The 15,576-nt window shown below is 55.1% G+C and overlaps 1 protein-coding gene across 1 annotated transcript in view; it reads right to left on the reverse strand.

Moving 5' to 3' along the window:
- Positions 1 to 403: 403 nt before the first annotated feature.
- The window catches only part of CCDC57 (coiled-coil domain containing 57), a 104,564-nt gene continuing 89,391 nt past the window's right edge, over positions 404 to 15,576 (reverse strand). The window contains exon 20 of the mRNA XM_047093993.1: positions 404 to 1,696. Coding sequence (XP_046949949.1) covers positions 1,494 to 1,696 — 203 coding nt within the window. The 3' untranslated portion in view covers positions 404 to 1,493. The remainder of the gene's footprint in view (positions 1,697 to 15,576) is intronic.

The following is a 15,576-nucleotide window of genomic DNA, read 5'->3' on the forward strand; positions in this document are numbered from 1 at the left end:
GTCACACGGCCGTGCCCCACTTCTACGAACAGCAGAGCACCGGGACTCCTGCCACCCCTGGGCAGGGCCGCCTCCCGGCTGCTGCTGCTTCCTGGCATGTTGGGAATGACCCTCCATTGCCTGGTCAGGCTCCTGGAAGTGTGGCCCCCTAGGACGAGCCTGCAGTAAGGGTGACCCCCCATGCCTGTGTGTTCACATGGAGCTCAATGAAGCACGTTACAGAGGCACAAGATGGGGCAGGGGCCATTTCAAGCCACTGGGACCTGGCCTGTGACCCCTCGGTCTTGCACCGGGCAGCTGTGTCGGACAAACACCACCAGCACCGTTCGTGGCCTCACCTTGTGATGTGCATCTGCACACCCCCCCACACCTGTGAGCCAGGCAGGCGGATGACGCCGTTCACATTTTACTTGAGGGCAAACTGAAGCCACAAAGGCCACGTGATGCATACAGGTCGCACGGCAGCCCGGCAGCCCTCTCCTGTCCTCCCGGTTCAGGGACAGCTTGCCCCAAAAGGGAAAGCCCCAGTGCAGAGTGCCCAGGCCACCTGAGGGCACAACCACGCTCTGCCCGGGGTTGGGGACAGGCTGTCTCCGTTTCTGAGCACGGCTGCAGGCAAGGAGTGCTCTGGCCGTGCCAACCAGGTGTGGACGCCAGGGGACAAAAAGGCCGAGGGCTCTGGATGAAGGGGGCAGCACATGCCCTGGCCTCCCCCACGCTGACCCCCGAGGCCAGGGACCGTGGTCCCAACCGCTGAGTTCACTGCAGAATGCGCCCGCGGGTGTGAGGGGTGCGCGCTTACGACGTGGGGCGTTTCTCGGGCACCGAGGTGTGGCCGTGGTCTTGCAGCGCTTGGAGCCCAGGGGATCGGGCGCCCGGCTCCGGGCATCTGGGCGTCAGGAATGCCTCACTGCGGGGTGGACGTGGGAGGCGCCGGAGTGACCCGTCGCCCTGTTGGCCTCACGGGGCCGGCTGAGGACCGGAAGGGCCACGTCCACCACAGCAGCTCCCTGACGTGAGCGCCCCGGCACGCGGGCCAGAGCTCGGGGACCCGGACTGGCCACGGGGGCTCACCCTGACCCCCAGCTTTCACTTCTCCCAGGAGGGCCCCTCACACGCACAGCACTCCGTGTGCGGGCATTCTGCTCCCCGTGTCCCCCACCACCCTCAGCGGGTTCTGGGGGGGCCGTGGTGCCTGTGACCGCCCCCCACGCCCCCGCCGTGGAGGCCGGCCTGGACTCCTCTCACGTGGCGCTCACGCGCTGATGCCCTTTCCCAAGGGGGACAAGCAGACGGCTCCACGGCCCAGAGAGAGCACGGGAGGCACGGACTTTAATGGCTCCAGGCTGGTCAGTGGGGCACCTCGGTGGCTCTGGGGAGCCTGCTCCGAAGCTCTCTGCCTGCACCCCGCGCTCGTGCACACATGGGTGCTTGCGCACACGCACCCCTGCCGCGTGATCGAAGCTTGGGGACCCAAGCTCCGACAGGGGAACTCAGTCCTTTAAGTTGTAGTTACGGATCTTGGGGGGCCTCTGGCAGCATTTAGCTTTTGCAGGGTGAGCCCTGGCAGTTCTGGAGGGCCTGGCCTTGGCCTGGGCTTCTGTCTTCACCCCTTCGATGGCAAGGGCAGCCTGTGTGCCCACGGGGCTCCCGTCAGGGTGTCTGAGGCTGTCGGCTGCTGGAGGTGCTGTGAGCTCTAGCAGAAGAACAGCAAGAGAAAAGCATGTCACACCACAAAGGGCAGGAAGGGGCAGGCAGCCGGGTGCTCGGGAAGCCGGGCTCCCCGAGTACGAGCCGCTGTGTTTCTTGCCGGTGGGACCCACACCCCCACACTGGGCACTGTCACCAGAGCCCGTCAGCCCAGAGGTCCTTCCAGGGAAGCCGTTCAACGGCAGCAACTGTGCCCTGGGGTCCTGGGACACGAGGTCTCTGTGGGCACGTGCTCTCCAGCTGCACCGCAGGGCCCGGGCCTGCCCCTCCACTGGGCACTCTGGACATTTGGCCCTGAAAACGTCATCCCCTGCCATGACCATTTTGTAGTGGGTCCCGGGGGGGTGCCGAGGTTAAAGGTTGACTCGTGGCCGGTCTCAAGCACTTCCCCAGCTGCCAGCTGCCCTCTGCGTGCTGGCCATGCTTGCCAGGCACCTCCAGCCACCCAGCAGCCCCAACACACACGGCCAGGCACAGGCCAAGGACCTGGGAGCCGGACCACGCATCACAGGCGTGGGCTGACACTCCGGGGCCACCCTTCCAAGCACCCACAACAGCGCATCTGCGCTAGGGCGGGGTAGGAGACTTTTGTCTTTCAGGCTTTTCTTATCTGCCAAGCTTTTAGAACTACAGATGTATTTCTTTTGCGCAAAAAAAAAAAAAAAAAAAAAAAGTTGTTATTAAGAAGCAGTTATAAGAGACAAGCTAGAGTGGCTCCCTCTCGTGAGCTGGCCCAGCAGGGAGGGCCAGGACCTCCAGAGCCCCAGGAGGGTCCACGCTGGACGGGACCACCACCCCAGAGTGTACAGATGGGGAAAGGCGGGGTCTGGCAGCAGCATCTCACGCGTGAGACACATGGGGGACACGTGTGCCATCTGCCCAGGGTGGCTGAGCCCGTCACCCTGGGCCCGGCCAGCACAGGACTGCACACAGCATGAGCGGGGAATGCTGGACGGTGGGGACCCACCTGGGTGAGACCTGAGGACGGGCGGATGGGACAGAAGAGGGCCGGCCTGCAGCCGGTGATGTCCACTGCACTTCCCGATCGTGTCCCGAGTGCTATGAGCTGCAGTTCGGGCCCCTGGCCCTCACCCGGAGCCCCTTCTGTCATCTCCAGCCACCTGGCTCCTTTCCCTGAAGCCTCCCCAGGGTCACACACCCTTAGGTCTCCCTCCTACGCCCTGGGACCGAATCCTGGGGCCAGGCCCTGCTCTCCTAGTGCCTGGCCTGCGATCACCGGGGTCCTGGGGTGGGGCGGTGGTGCGCTTGGTCCCTGGACGCTCCCGTGCCCCTCTCGGCTTCCCAAGGCCATGGCTGCTTCTCCCTCATGAAGGAAGGGCCTGTGTCTTTGGTTGTCCAACTCCAGACCCGTTCCTCCTGTGCACATGCTCTCCCGGCCTGCATCCTACAAGCAAACCCGCAGGCTCGGACTTCCAGGCAGCCCCATCCTGCTACCCTGCCCCCTCTCCGTCCCGTGATCCGCTTGGTTTCCTTCTGGAAGGCAGCAGTCAGTGGGAGGGACAGGGTCACAACCCTGGGGGGCTCCCTCCCCCCCCACCCCCCCGCAACAGTGTTGGCACCATGTGCGGCCTTGGGGAGAAAGGCCAAGAAGGCTGCCCACGGAGCCCTCCCTGAGGAGGCGGCAGATTCCTCCTGGGCAAGAGCAGTCCGGGCTCAGGCATGAAGCCGGACAGGTCAGGCCCGTTCATCCCCAGCACACACCCCGTGACCATGATGTGTGTCTTCCCTGCTTAACCTGAGGTGTGCCCTCGAGCAGGCCTGTGGCTGCTTTGTGGAAACGCGGCCTCCTCCACGCTGCCCTTTTGATCCCTGCCTGAGCCACTCTGCAGAGCCCGGCCTGGGATTTCTCTCTCTGCTCTCTGGTCCTCATCAGCCTTCAGCGTCTGAGCACAGGACTGGCCTCCTGTGTGCAGCTGGCCCAGCTCCCACCCTCGGGAAGGCTCAGCGAGCTGCCCGAGGCCTCCAGCTGTGAACCGGTCCCCATCTCGGAGGCTCCCGGGACCCTATGTACACGGGTGGCGCTGGTCCCAGCTCCCTGGGTGCTCAGGGCCACTGCTCAGCCCCCTTCTGACCTGGGGATGCTGCCTGGGGCGGGGAGGGGGGCGAGCTGCCCTGAGCACATGCCACCTGGGCCTCGGAAGACTGCCGGAAGGGCCGGGCCCAGGGCTGTCCTCGCTCTCCAGAGCCTCCCCTGGGGCTGGGGGCGCTGCAGGCCTCAAGTCCCAGCCGTAGTCTTGGACACAAGGGACGAGGTCTCTTTGGCTGGCTACAGCCTCGGCTGGTCCCTCCGGGCCTTCAGCGTCCCCTCCCCGCCCCCGCGTGTCACCTGACACGCTGACGGACGCTGCTCCCACAGAAACCTCGCACCTGCTTCTGTGGGAGCCCTCGCGCCCCTGGGTTCAGCCCTTCTCAGTCTCCTTGCCCCTCATCCCAAACCCCCTTTTTGATTAGTGGTTGTGAATTAGATTATGTCCTGCTCCCCAAAACCTTCCAAGGCTTCCCGGCATGTTGGGATGGAACCCAAGCCTCTAGCGAACAGCGGATGTGGAGTAGCCTGGCTTCCCGACCCCGCGTGTCCGGAAGCTGCGAGCTTCTTCCCAGGGCCCTGGGCCTGACCTGAGTGACCCTGCAGGAACTGCTGTCCGCCCTTGGTGCAGAGGCTCCGGGCACACATTCCTGGACTCAGCAGGTGGAGGGGGGTGAACAGGAGACCCCAGATCCTTCCTCGAGCTGCTCCTGGCCTTGGGCTGGGGGCACTGATCACAGACCAACCTCCTTGTGAAACATGCCAGCATCTCTGTGCTGTCCCCTTCCTTCCTGAGGTTAACACCCAGCACCAACCCCTAATCGCTCCTTCCTAATATTTTCAGGGCTCCCCCTGCCCCCGGTTCTGAGCTTACCCAGGCCTGTCTACTGGGGCCTCTCAGTGTGGCCCAGTGTGGCTCCCGTCCTGGGCCTGGGAGCACACTGGGGCCCTAAGGAAGGGAATTTAGGGGAAATGCTCCATGAGTACAGGCCTTGAAGAGAGGCCAGTTCTGGCCTTGTCCAGGGCCGCCTTGTCCAAGGTGGGCAGGCAGGACCTGGAGAGCAGTCCCTGCCTTCCACGTGGACTCTGTGCCCTCTCCGGGGCCTGAAGCTCAGCTGTACAGGAAAGAGGTGCTGAGAGAGGCCTGAGGTGGGGCGGGTGGGTGGCAGGTGTGTGGGTGCAGGGGTGGGGGGCAGGGGCAGGGCCAGGGCGGCGAGAACTGGAGATCAGGGAGGGAGCAGAGAGCGGTGGCCGGGAAATGAAGCCTGGCTTGCCCCCGACCTGGAAGGCAGAGGCGACAGCAGAAAGAAGCCTCTGGGCCCCAGAAGGGAAAGAAGGCACAGAGAGCACGCTGGAGGTGTGCGAAGGCTGAGCCGGCTTCTGGACACCGGGGCCGTGCTTGTCTCTGCCCTCACCCAGGACCCGGGGCTGCGTGCGGACGGCAGGCCTGTGAGGCGCCGGGTGGGGATGGCAGAAGGCCAGGGGCGACCAGATGGGACGGGGCGGGTTCCGATCTGCCTCCTTTCCACAGATCTAAGCCTAAGCACTAGGTACACAAGGTAAGATTCGCACTGTCCACAGGAACCATGGCAGGTCCTCTCCCGTCAGCCAGGCAGGCTCACCCTCTGCCGCTCCCTCTCCCTCTCCCTCTCCTCTCTCTCTCTCTCTCTCTCCCTCTCACTGCTCCAGGCGGCCGGGGACCCTCACACGTTAGGGGCTGCTGGTCCTCATGCCCACCACCCCCCCTTGCCCGTGGCAGTGAGCTGCCCTCCGCCTCTCTTGGCAGGGGAGCAGCTGTGAGCGGCTGAGGCAACACTATCCTTTTCCACGAAAACGAGGCCCCTTGGGAGGACGCCCCTCGGCCATGGGCACACAAGCTGCCATCGTGCTCAAGGCGCTGTGAGCCGCTGTGGCCACAGGCCTCCCCACACCGGACCGGGCCCTCAGGTTGCTCTCTGGACATCTGATGATGGCCTTCGGGACCCCACGGCTGCTTTCGGGTAGCCCAGGGGGAGGGGCAGAGGGACAGAGCCGCCAAGAGCAGGAACAGCTCCATCAGGTGGCCGGCGGGCCTCCTCCACTGCTCCCTGTTGGATTTCAGCTGCGGTGGGCAGCAGGGCGGCCGGAGGTGGCTCCCAGGGGCCTTTCCCTTCGGCAGGGTTGAGCACGTGAGGACAAGTGTCACGTGTGCCGAGTCCCGACGCGCAGCCAGACGGGGCTCTGAGCGAAGCTTTTTGTGCACACGCCTGCCTCATCCTCTACAGGGGCTGTGTGGAGGCCTGCCCGCCACCGGCCTGCCCGCCACCACCGACCAACGCAAAGGGAAAGCGGGTGGCGCCCACCCCCCAGGTGAGGAGCGTGGCCTGCACTGGAGGCTGCCTGGAGGAAGCGGCCGAGACAAACTAACTGGAGACTGCTGTATCACGAGTTGAACTTGGGGCAGTCAGTCCCAAGTCTGGGCAGTTCCCATCTGCCTGGCTCCTCACGGAAGAGCGGCCCCAGCCTCACTGGGGAGGCAGGACCGGGCTCATGGCTTCCGCCGCAGTGCTGGTGCTTGGTAAATGAAAGCAAATCTGATGAATGTGTGCTTCCTCCCCCACCCTCGGGCCGCACCCCGCCATCTCTGACCTGAGACGTGAGCCTAGGAGAAGCCAGACGGCAGGGCGGCCCTCTGCCCACGAAGCCCGGGGCCCCGAGCTCGGCTCAGTTTCCAGCCAGCTACCTGTGGGCTGGTCTGTGACACAGGAGGCCACAGGAGGCCACAGGAGGCCAGCAGACGGCAGGGCTGCAGGGACCGGTGATCTGGCCCAGCCGGGGGTGCCCAGCCCAGGATCTGGGTGGAGGTTAGGTGTCCCGGGCTCCCGACTCCGTGCTCCCGGACAGCACCTGCTCCCATCAGTCCCGGCACAGCGCCTACCCCCTGGGCCGGAAGGTAGAGGGTCGGCCCCTGCCCAACCACTCTGGGAGGGGCCAGCGGAACCACGTTCCGGCCTCAGCGGCCTGCGGTGCTTCTGGGTGCTCTCCAGCGGACGTTTCCAGAACAGGCTCTTCTACAGAAAAGGGGGGCTGGCTCCAGGGCCTGGGGTCACCATGTGGACGCCTAGGCAGTATCACTCTGGCTCTGAGAGGTGGAAGTTCGTATCAGAAAATGCAATAGCCTTCCTAGGAAAGGCCCTGTCTGCCTCCCGTAGCGATCAGGGACCTGTTCCCAACCTCCCCGGCTTCTGTGCATGCTGCTTTAGGGGCACATAAACCAGAGCAGTGAGCCACTACCATCCTGTGAGTCAGTGGCCAGAGGTTAGCCTCTCGGCCAGGTTAGCTCCTCTGTCCAGCACGTTGCGGGCAAATGGCCAAGGCTGCCGGCCTGCGTTAGCTCCCGGGTCAGTGAACCGTAAATGCCGCAGACAGGACAGCGCCTGGTGGGGTGTGAACCCCCGAGCTGTGCCCCCTTCTGCGGACAGCTGGGCTTCCCGCTCGTCCACAGGGTTCCCTCATCCCCACAGGGACCAGGCCAGAGTGAGCTACAAAAGCCGCACATCCGTAGCGGTTCCATCAACGGCCTGAAACAAAGGCATCCCACGTGCCCGTGTGTGACGCTGCGTCGTCGGGACTGTGGTGACTCCGGCAAACTGAAATACAGGTGAGGAGCGCGTGCGGTGGTGCGGAGAGCACGTGTGGTAGAGCCGCCCATGCGCCGGAAACCTGGTCACAGGAGCCGAAGACGCCCCGGAAATACCTGTCACTGTCCTTCCCGAGGCACAGGAACAAGCCCCTCCCTCCCAGTCACAGTCACGCTGTTCCTGCACCCACCGCAGGGCCGGAGGGTGTCCTCCTGGAGCGTGACGGCGGAGGACAGACTCTGGAGGAGGCAGAACTTACACGAGGCCTCCGCGTCCTTGTGCCGAGTTCTCAGACACGAACCTCTAAACACCTGCAGGGACTCAGACACGAGGGTTTGTTAAGCACGGGGGAAACAAACCCGGTTTTATAGAAGGATCTACACTGAAAACCCTCTCGGGAGAAGTGCTGACATAAGGAGAGAAACAGATCCAGAAGAAGCTACAACGGGCCTGAGCAACAGGGAAATCAGAACCCTGAGCACGACACCAGCGACCCAACGTGAGGGTTCCAGCCGGGGGGGGGGGGGGGGGGGAGGGGGGTGTCTCGGAACCCGGCAGGGCTGCACGAACGTGGTTGGGAATCAGTGACGCTAAGACAAAGTCAGAACACGAAACCTGTAACAAAGCAGAAGCCAGCTAGACTTTTCCCATGAAAAACAGGAATGTGGAAGAAGGAAACAAAGAAAGTAGAGCAGAAAAATTAAATCCCAGAGGTAAGAATTTAATAAATACAAATAAGTTAAACTTGCTGATGAAGATAAAAAACTCTCAGACTAATTAAAAAAAAAACCCAAGGTCCCATGAGATGTCGTGTGGAGGACCCATTTAAAATAAGACACACAAGGGGCGCCTGGGGGGCTCAGTCGGTTAAGCGGCCGACTTCGGCTCAGCTCACTATCTCGCGGTCCGTGAGTTTGAGCCCCGTGTCGGGCTCTGGGCCGACAGCTCAGAGCCTGGAGCCTGTTTCAGAGTCTGTGTCTCCCTCTCTCTCTGACCCTCCCTTGTTCATGCTCTGTCTCTCTCTGTCTCAAAAGTAAATAAATGTTAAAAAAAAAAAATAAGACACATAAAATTTAAAACTAAAAAAATAAAACACAATGATACAACAAGTGTCATCACCGGGGAATAAGGTCTCTGTACTGGTACAGGTCTGGCTTCAGAGTATATCTGAAAACAACGGACAGAGCTACAAGGGAAAAACAGATAATTCAGCACAGGCACATGGAGACTGTAACTTGTCCCTACCGCTCACAGACAGACAAACCCAGGCAGAGGTGGCAAAGACTTAATCGAATTGATTTGCCTGAGTTATCAGACACACAGACATCTAAACTGGTAGGCAGAGAATAGAATTTCTTCTTCAGCAAATGGACCATAGGCAGAATCGGACCACATATCAGACCTGCCATAGAGCAAGTCTCAATTCCTTCCAGACATAATGCAATAAAATTAGACACCAATAGCAAACCCTCCAGGGTCCCTTCAGATGTGAAACTGACATCACATTACGGATTCATCCTTGCGTTAGAAAGGAATCCATAAAATGAATTAAGAACTATTCAGAACTGAGTCCCAGAATTTGCAGGACATAGCTGAGACCCACTTCTTGGGGACCACAGCAGCTCACCCGCAAGGAGGTGAGCTACACCTCCAGCAGAAGAAGCCAGAGAGAAAGCAACACAACAAACTGAGGGAAACAAGACGTAAAATTGTGAAGGTAGAGGCGGACTTCAGTAAAACAGAAGCCCCGAGGAAAATCACATACAGAACATTAACGGAGCCCAAACTGTTGCCTGTGGTGACGAGAACTTCTGCCAAGACTGATCCAAACAAGGGGAGCAAATAAACACAGCAGGGGATAACTGGGCACAAGTGAGTGTTACCAACAGCTACCCACTAGTACACTGATAAAACCTGGAAACAACAGAAAACTCCAAAATCACAACCAAAAGACAGCATTTGAAATATCCAGTAACTATTAAGGAAATTGAACTGTTGAGTAATTCTCTTCCCAAAGGCCCCAGGCTCAGATGGCTTCACAGGGGGTTCTACTGAATTTTCACAGAAACCAGATTTTCAAGGGACAGTATGTTTCCATCTTATTCAAATTATTCAGAAAAGTAAAAAAGAGTGCGAGACGCCTGGCCAGTTTTATTCCCAAACCATACAAGGACAACGCAAGAGACACTTACGGGCCGATTTAACTTGTAAACATAGCTACAAAAACTATATATAAACATTATCAAATCAAATCAACCAAGTATTAAAACAGAACATCGTTATCAAGTAAAGTTTACCTCAGTAACGCAAGGCTGGCTTATTTTCAGAACATCTACCACCATATTTTGCCACACTAATAAGTGAAAAAGAAAATGTTTACCAGGATCAACGCCAAAAAAAAAAAAACCTGATCAGGCTTATTAACACCTATTTGTGATGAAAACACTTAGTAAATCAGGAGTATAAGGGACAGTTTTAGCTTGACAAAGGCTGCATTTAATTTTTTTTTTCAATGTTTATTTATTTTTGGGACAGAGAGAGACAGAGCATGAACGGGGGAGGGGCAGAGAGAGAGGGAGACACAGAATCGGAAACAGGCTCCAGGCTCCGAGCCGTCAGCCCAGAGCCCGACGCGGGGCTCGAACTCACGGACCGCGAGATCGCGACCTGGCTGAAGTTGGACGCTCAACCGACTGCGCCACCCAGGCGCCCCAACAAAGGCTGCATTTTAAAAGTGCAGCAGTCACATTTAGTGGCGAACCCGGCCTCACCACCTTCAGGTTCACGGTGGCAGAGATGCCCGCCGCGTGGGTGCGGGAACCTCTCCGGAGAGCCGCACCCACCTTGTGAGTGTAGTATCCGGAAAGGCAACGAAACTCCAAACAAGACTGCCTCCGGTTTCGTAAGTGAGTTCTCCCCGGAACGCAGCCAGGTCTTATCACATCTGTGGCTGGAGGGGCTGCTGGCTCCCAGTGGCCTTTCTCAGCAAGGGGACAGGGGTGTGACCTAACTGTGCAGTGTTCTCCAGAAATGGAATAAACCGCTTACGAGCCCAGAAAACCGATGTTACACCCGAAACTAATAGGAAATCGTTTGCCAATTATACTTCAATAAAAAAACCACAGAGAGAAAGCGAAAGCGGGTTTGTTCTATAAACTGGGCTTAATGTTTTTTTTTTTAAGTCGAGGTGCTTCTTCAAACCGTGTGTGCAGGCCTGAGGTGTCGGCAGTTCGGGCCGGGACGAGGGTAGGAGCTCGAGGCTCCTTCACCCTCGAGGCGGCCCAGGGACTCCTGAGGCCTGAGCAGCCCGGGCCGCTGGGAGGGCCCTGCCTGCGGTAATGGCCTTCCCCGGGGAGCTCCTAGCTTCCACCGTGCAGAGTAATTAGGAGAGCCGGGCAAATTGATAAGGGTTCCGCAACCAGCGGATGGTGGTGTCACCGTGGGGGAGCCCGTTCTGCTGTGACGCGCTCGGCTGCCCTATGCTAGGAACGGAGAACAAATGCGTGGCCGTGGGGCAGGAGAGACTGAACGGCGACGTTCGCCGGGAAACTTCACTGGACCACAGCTGCTCCCTGATGTGTGGGTGACGCTGACCGCAGCTGCTCCTTATTTTAAAAACAGTTTCGGGGCGCCTGGCTCAGTCGGCTGAATGTCTGACTTCGGCTCAGGTCACGATCTGTGAGTTCGAGCCCCACATCGGGTTCGCTGCTGTCCGAGCAGAGCCTGCTTGGGAGGTCTGTCCCCCTCTCTCTGCCCCTCCCCCACTTGCACACGCACACGCATGTTCTCTCTCAAAAGTAAAGATTAAAGAAAACAATTAAAAAGTTCCTACTGAGTTACAGCTTACAGGCAACAAAATGCGCCCATTTGGGGCACCTGGGTGCTTCGGTCAGTTGAGCATCTGACTCTTGATTTCGGCTCAGGTCTTAATCCCAGGGTCACGGGATTGAGCCCCATGTCACACCCTGTGTGGAGCGTGGATCTTGCTTGGGTCTGTCTCTGTCTCCTTCTCTGCCCCTCTCCCAGACTCAAGCTCTAAAAAATTTTTTTGATGCGCCCATTTTTAAGTGTACATTTCAACGGCGTTTATCTATGTACGGAACGTTTTCATCACCCTGCAGCCCCAACCGAGCACTGACCGGCCTTCTAGAATACACTAGGTGCTTTTTAAAGTCTGGTTCTTCCGGAGACCAAAGAAATGTTTCTTGGGATTCATTCATGCTGTCTTGGGTATGCTAGCTCTTTTACTTGTGGAGCAGCGTTCCATTACACGCCGGCACCCTTGGGTATCCCATCCATCTGGGGGTGGGTACTTGTGTCGCCCCCTATGTGGGCAGGTCATGAATGAAGGTGTTGTGAACACTGATGCTAAAGTCTCTGGGTGCATGGATAGTTCTTTTTTTTTTTTCTATTTGAGAGACAGAGCGTGGGCAGGGGAGGGGCAGAGAGAGGGAGAGAGAATCCCAAGCAGGCTCCGCATCGTCAGCGCAGAGCCCGATGTGGGGCTCGAACCCACGAACCGTGAGATCGTGACCCGAGCCAAAATCAAGAGTCAGATGCTCGACCGACCGAGCCACGCAGGTGTCCCGGAGCTTGGATATTTCTATTTCTTCTGCACGGTTACCTCAGAACGGAGCGGCTGCGTCGTGCAGTGAGCGTACGTGTAACTTTTTAAGAAGCTGGCAAACCGCTTACCAGAGTAGTGGCACCGTATTGGGTGCTGCCACAGTGTGTGTTTGGGTTCCCACTGCTCCACATCCCTCTACCACTTGATATTGTCAGGCCTTGAAATTCTCGTGGTCATCCGAGCCAACGTGTAGGGGCACATCGTTGTGGTTTCAATGTGCATTTCCCTGATAACCAATAATGTGGAGCATCTTTTGTGGGCTTATTGGCCACCTAATTATCTTTTGTGATGAATCACTGAATTCTATTCCTGAAACCAATACTGCACTGTATGTTAACTAAACTTTCAATAAAAACCCTCCAAAAACCAAAAATATCTTTCAAAAATTGTCTTTTCAAGGAGTTTCGCTGTATTTTATTGTATTTGTTTCTTATCGACTTTGTATGTTCTGGATACACGTCCTTGACGCACACAGCGTCTCTCCCAGCCTGAACCTTGTTTTCCCGCCATCCGCACGGTGCCACTGGACAAGCGGAACTCTGCGCTGTTGATGGGGAGTCCCACCTATCAGTGTTTTCATTTATGGTTCAGACTTTTTGTACCCCAAGGGATCTCTCTCTGCCTATCCAAAGTCACAAAGATTCTCTACTGTGCTTTTTTTTCTAGAAGTTTTATAGTTTTAGCTATTATGTTTAGGCTTATAATAGATTCTGGCTTTTTTTTTTTTTTTTTTTTTTTTTTTTTTTAAGCAGGCTTCACGCCCAGGGCGGAGCCCAACGTGGGACTTGAACTCACAGGACCCCGAGTCAAGACCTGAGCTGAGATCAAGAGTTGGACGCTCAACCGAATGAGCCCCGCAGGCTTCATTTCTGTATTTGGTATAAGGGAAGGGTCGGGGTTCATTTCCCCCCCATGTGCATGTGTAGTTCTTCCAGCACAATTTATTGAAGCAACTATCCTTTCTCCTTAAATTACCATAGAATCTTTGCATTAACCAAAAAATCAGTGTGTGTGTGTGTGTGTGTGTCTACCCACTCCTCCCTGGACATGTGTACACTTTGCCAAAACCACGCTGTCACGATCACTGTGCCTTTACCCTGAGTCTCACAATTAAGTAAAATCCTTCAACTTCGTTCTTTGTCGAGACTGCTTTGGCTATTCTACATCCTTTGCATTTCTGTGTAAGTTTTAATTTTTGATCTCAATTTTAAAAAGCCTGCTGGTGTTTTGACTGGGATTGTGGTAAGTGTATAGACACATTTTGGAAGAAATGACATCTTCACACCGAGTCTTCCAGTCCATGAAGATGGTATGTCTCTCCATTATTTAGGTCCTAATTTTCTCTGCAATGGTCTTCTTTGGTGCACAGATACTTCGTTTAGTATATCCCTAAGGACTCCATAGTTTTGGATGCTACTGTAAATGGCATTCTTATTGCCTTCCAATTCTCATTGCTATGTACAGAAAGATAACCGATGTGGCACCTTGACCTCGTATTCTGGGCCTTTAATAAAGTCGCTTCTTAGTTCTCATAGGGTTTTTTGTTTTTTGGTTTTTTTTTAAGGCTCCTTAGGATTTTCTATGTACTGATCACACAGTATGTGAATAAACACAGCTTTACTTCTTTGGCACTCTGCGTGTCTGCCCCCCCCCCCCACTCTTGTTCTGCTTTATGCCAAAGTTGGGGCCGGCAGCGCCGTGTGGGGTCAGTGCTGGCATTGCCTTTGCCCTCGGTGATACGCCAGCTGCGGGCTTTCTCTAAGAGCCCTTTGTCAGACCAAGGGAGTTCTTCTCTAGCCTGCATCTGCTGGCTTCCTCCTCTTCTGGCCTGCTCACCTTTCTATTTCTTCTTGAGTCAGTTTCGGTAACTTCGGTCTTTCGGAGACTCTGCCAATTTTATGTAGGTCAACTTGCCAAACTACCGGCACGTGGTTGTTCTTCTTGCAGTGTTGTCTCCTTAATATCTACAGGACCTACAGTGACATCCCCCCCTTTCACTCACGACACAATTTGTAGAGCCACCGTTTTATCTGAGTCAACAGCACTGCACGTTTGTCAGTTTTGTTGATATTTTTCAAAGAATCAGATTTGGTCTGATTTCCTGTATCATTTTTCTCCTCTCTATTTCACTGTTCCCCACTTTTATCCGTATTCTTTCCTTCCATAAACTTTGGATTTAATCTGTTCTTATTTTTCTAGCTTTTTCTGGTGGAGGTGTAGATTACCGACTTTAGACCAGTGTTCTCTCAAAGAAGCATTTAAAGGCTTAAATTTCTAACTACTCCCTGTGATTTCTTCTTTGACCCATGAGTTACTTAGAAGCGTTCTGTTTAGGGGCGCCTGGGTGGCTCAGTCGGTTAAGCATCCCACTTCAGATCAGGTCATGACCTCACGATTTGTGGGTTTGTGCCCCACATTGGGTTCTGTGCTGACGGCTCAGAGCCTAGAACCTGCTTCGGATTCTGTGTCTCCCTCTCTCTCTGTCTGCCCCTCTCCTGCTCACACTCTCTCTCTCAAAAATGAATCAATGTTAAAAAAAAATTAATAGAAGCGTTCTGTTAACTTTCAAATTTTTTGGACATTTTTCTGCTCTGTTCTTGATTTCCAATTTAATAGTTTTGTGGCCAGTAAATACAGTCTGTATGATTTCAATCTTTTTAAATTTACTGAGACTAGTTTTATGGCTCAATATATATGGTCTATTCTGTCGAATGTTCCACATGCACCCGAAAAGAATCTGTATTCTGCTGTTGTTTTTAGAGGGGTCCACACCTGTCATTTGGGCCAGGCTGGTTGACAATGTTGAAACCCTCTATATCCTCACTGATTTTTCTGTCTACTTGTTCTGTTGATTACCGATAGAGAAGTCCTAAAGTCTCCAGGTATAATTATGGACTTCTCTATACAGTAAAACCTTGGTTTGCGAGCATAATTCGTTCTGGAAACATGCTTGTAATCCAAAGCACTTGTATATCAAAGAGAATTTCCCCATAAGAAATAATGGAAGCTCAGATGACTCATTCCACAACCCCAAAATATTCACATAAAAATGATTACAATACTGTAATATAATACAAAATAATAAAGAAACTACAAAATATAAAGAAAAAACCAACAAACTAACCTGCACTTAACTTTGAAAAACTTAGTGGCTGGTGTGAGGGAGACGAGAGGAGGGTTATTGTGTAGGACGACTTTCACTATCTCTAATGGAATCCCTGCTATCTATTGGCTCAATGGAGTCTTTTTCTTTTCGTGCAGTTTTGACTAGAAACCTATCCAATGACATTTGCTTTTGCCCCCTTTTGAGGCTTTCACGGGAATGTGACATTGCATTGTTGTTAAACACTCATTGCTCGCACTGTTACAGCCTTATTCAGGTGGTGCTTTTCTATAAGATTTTGCACTGTTTCCCACGTTTTACACATCTCCCTAACCTCATTTGAAGTGAGGGATTCCTCTGCCCTTTCCTCCTTCTATGCAGACAAGAGGCAGACGTAGACTTCTTATAAAATCTTGCCGTTTCGGCCACTCACGTATCTCGTTCGTACTTCTCGATGATTTTCTTCTAA

This window comes from Lynx rufus, unplaced genomic scaffold (genome assembly GCF_022079265.1).
Source record: "Lynx rufus isolate CCGP_SWC_20201006 ecotype Redwood Valley unplaced genomic scaffold, mLynRuf1.p SCAF_37, whole genome shotgun sequence".
Classification (NCBI taxonomy): Eukaryota; Metazoa; Chordata; class Mammalia; order Carnivora; family Felidae; genus Lynx; species Lynx rufus.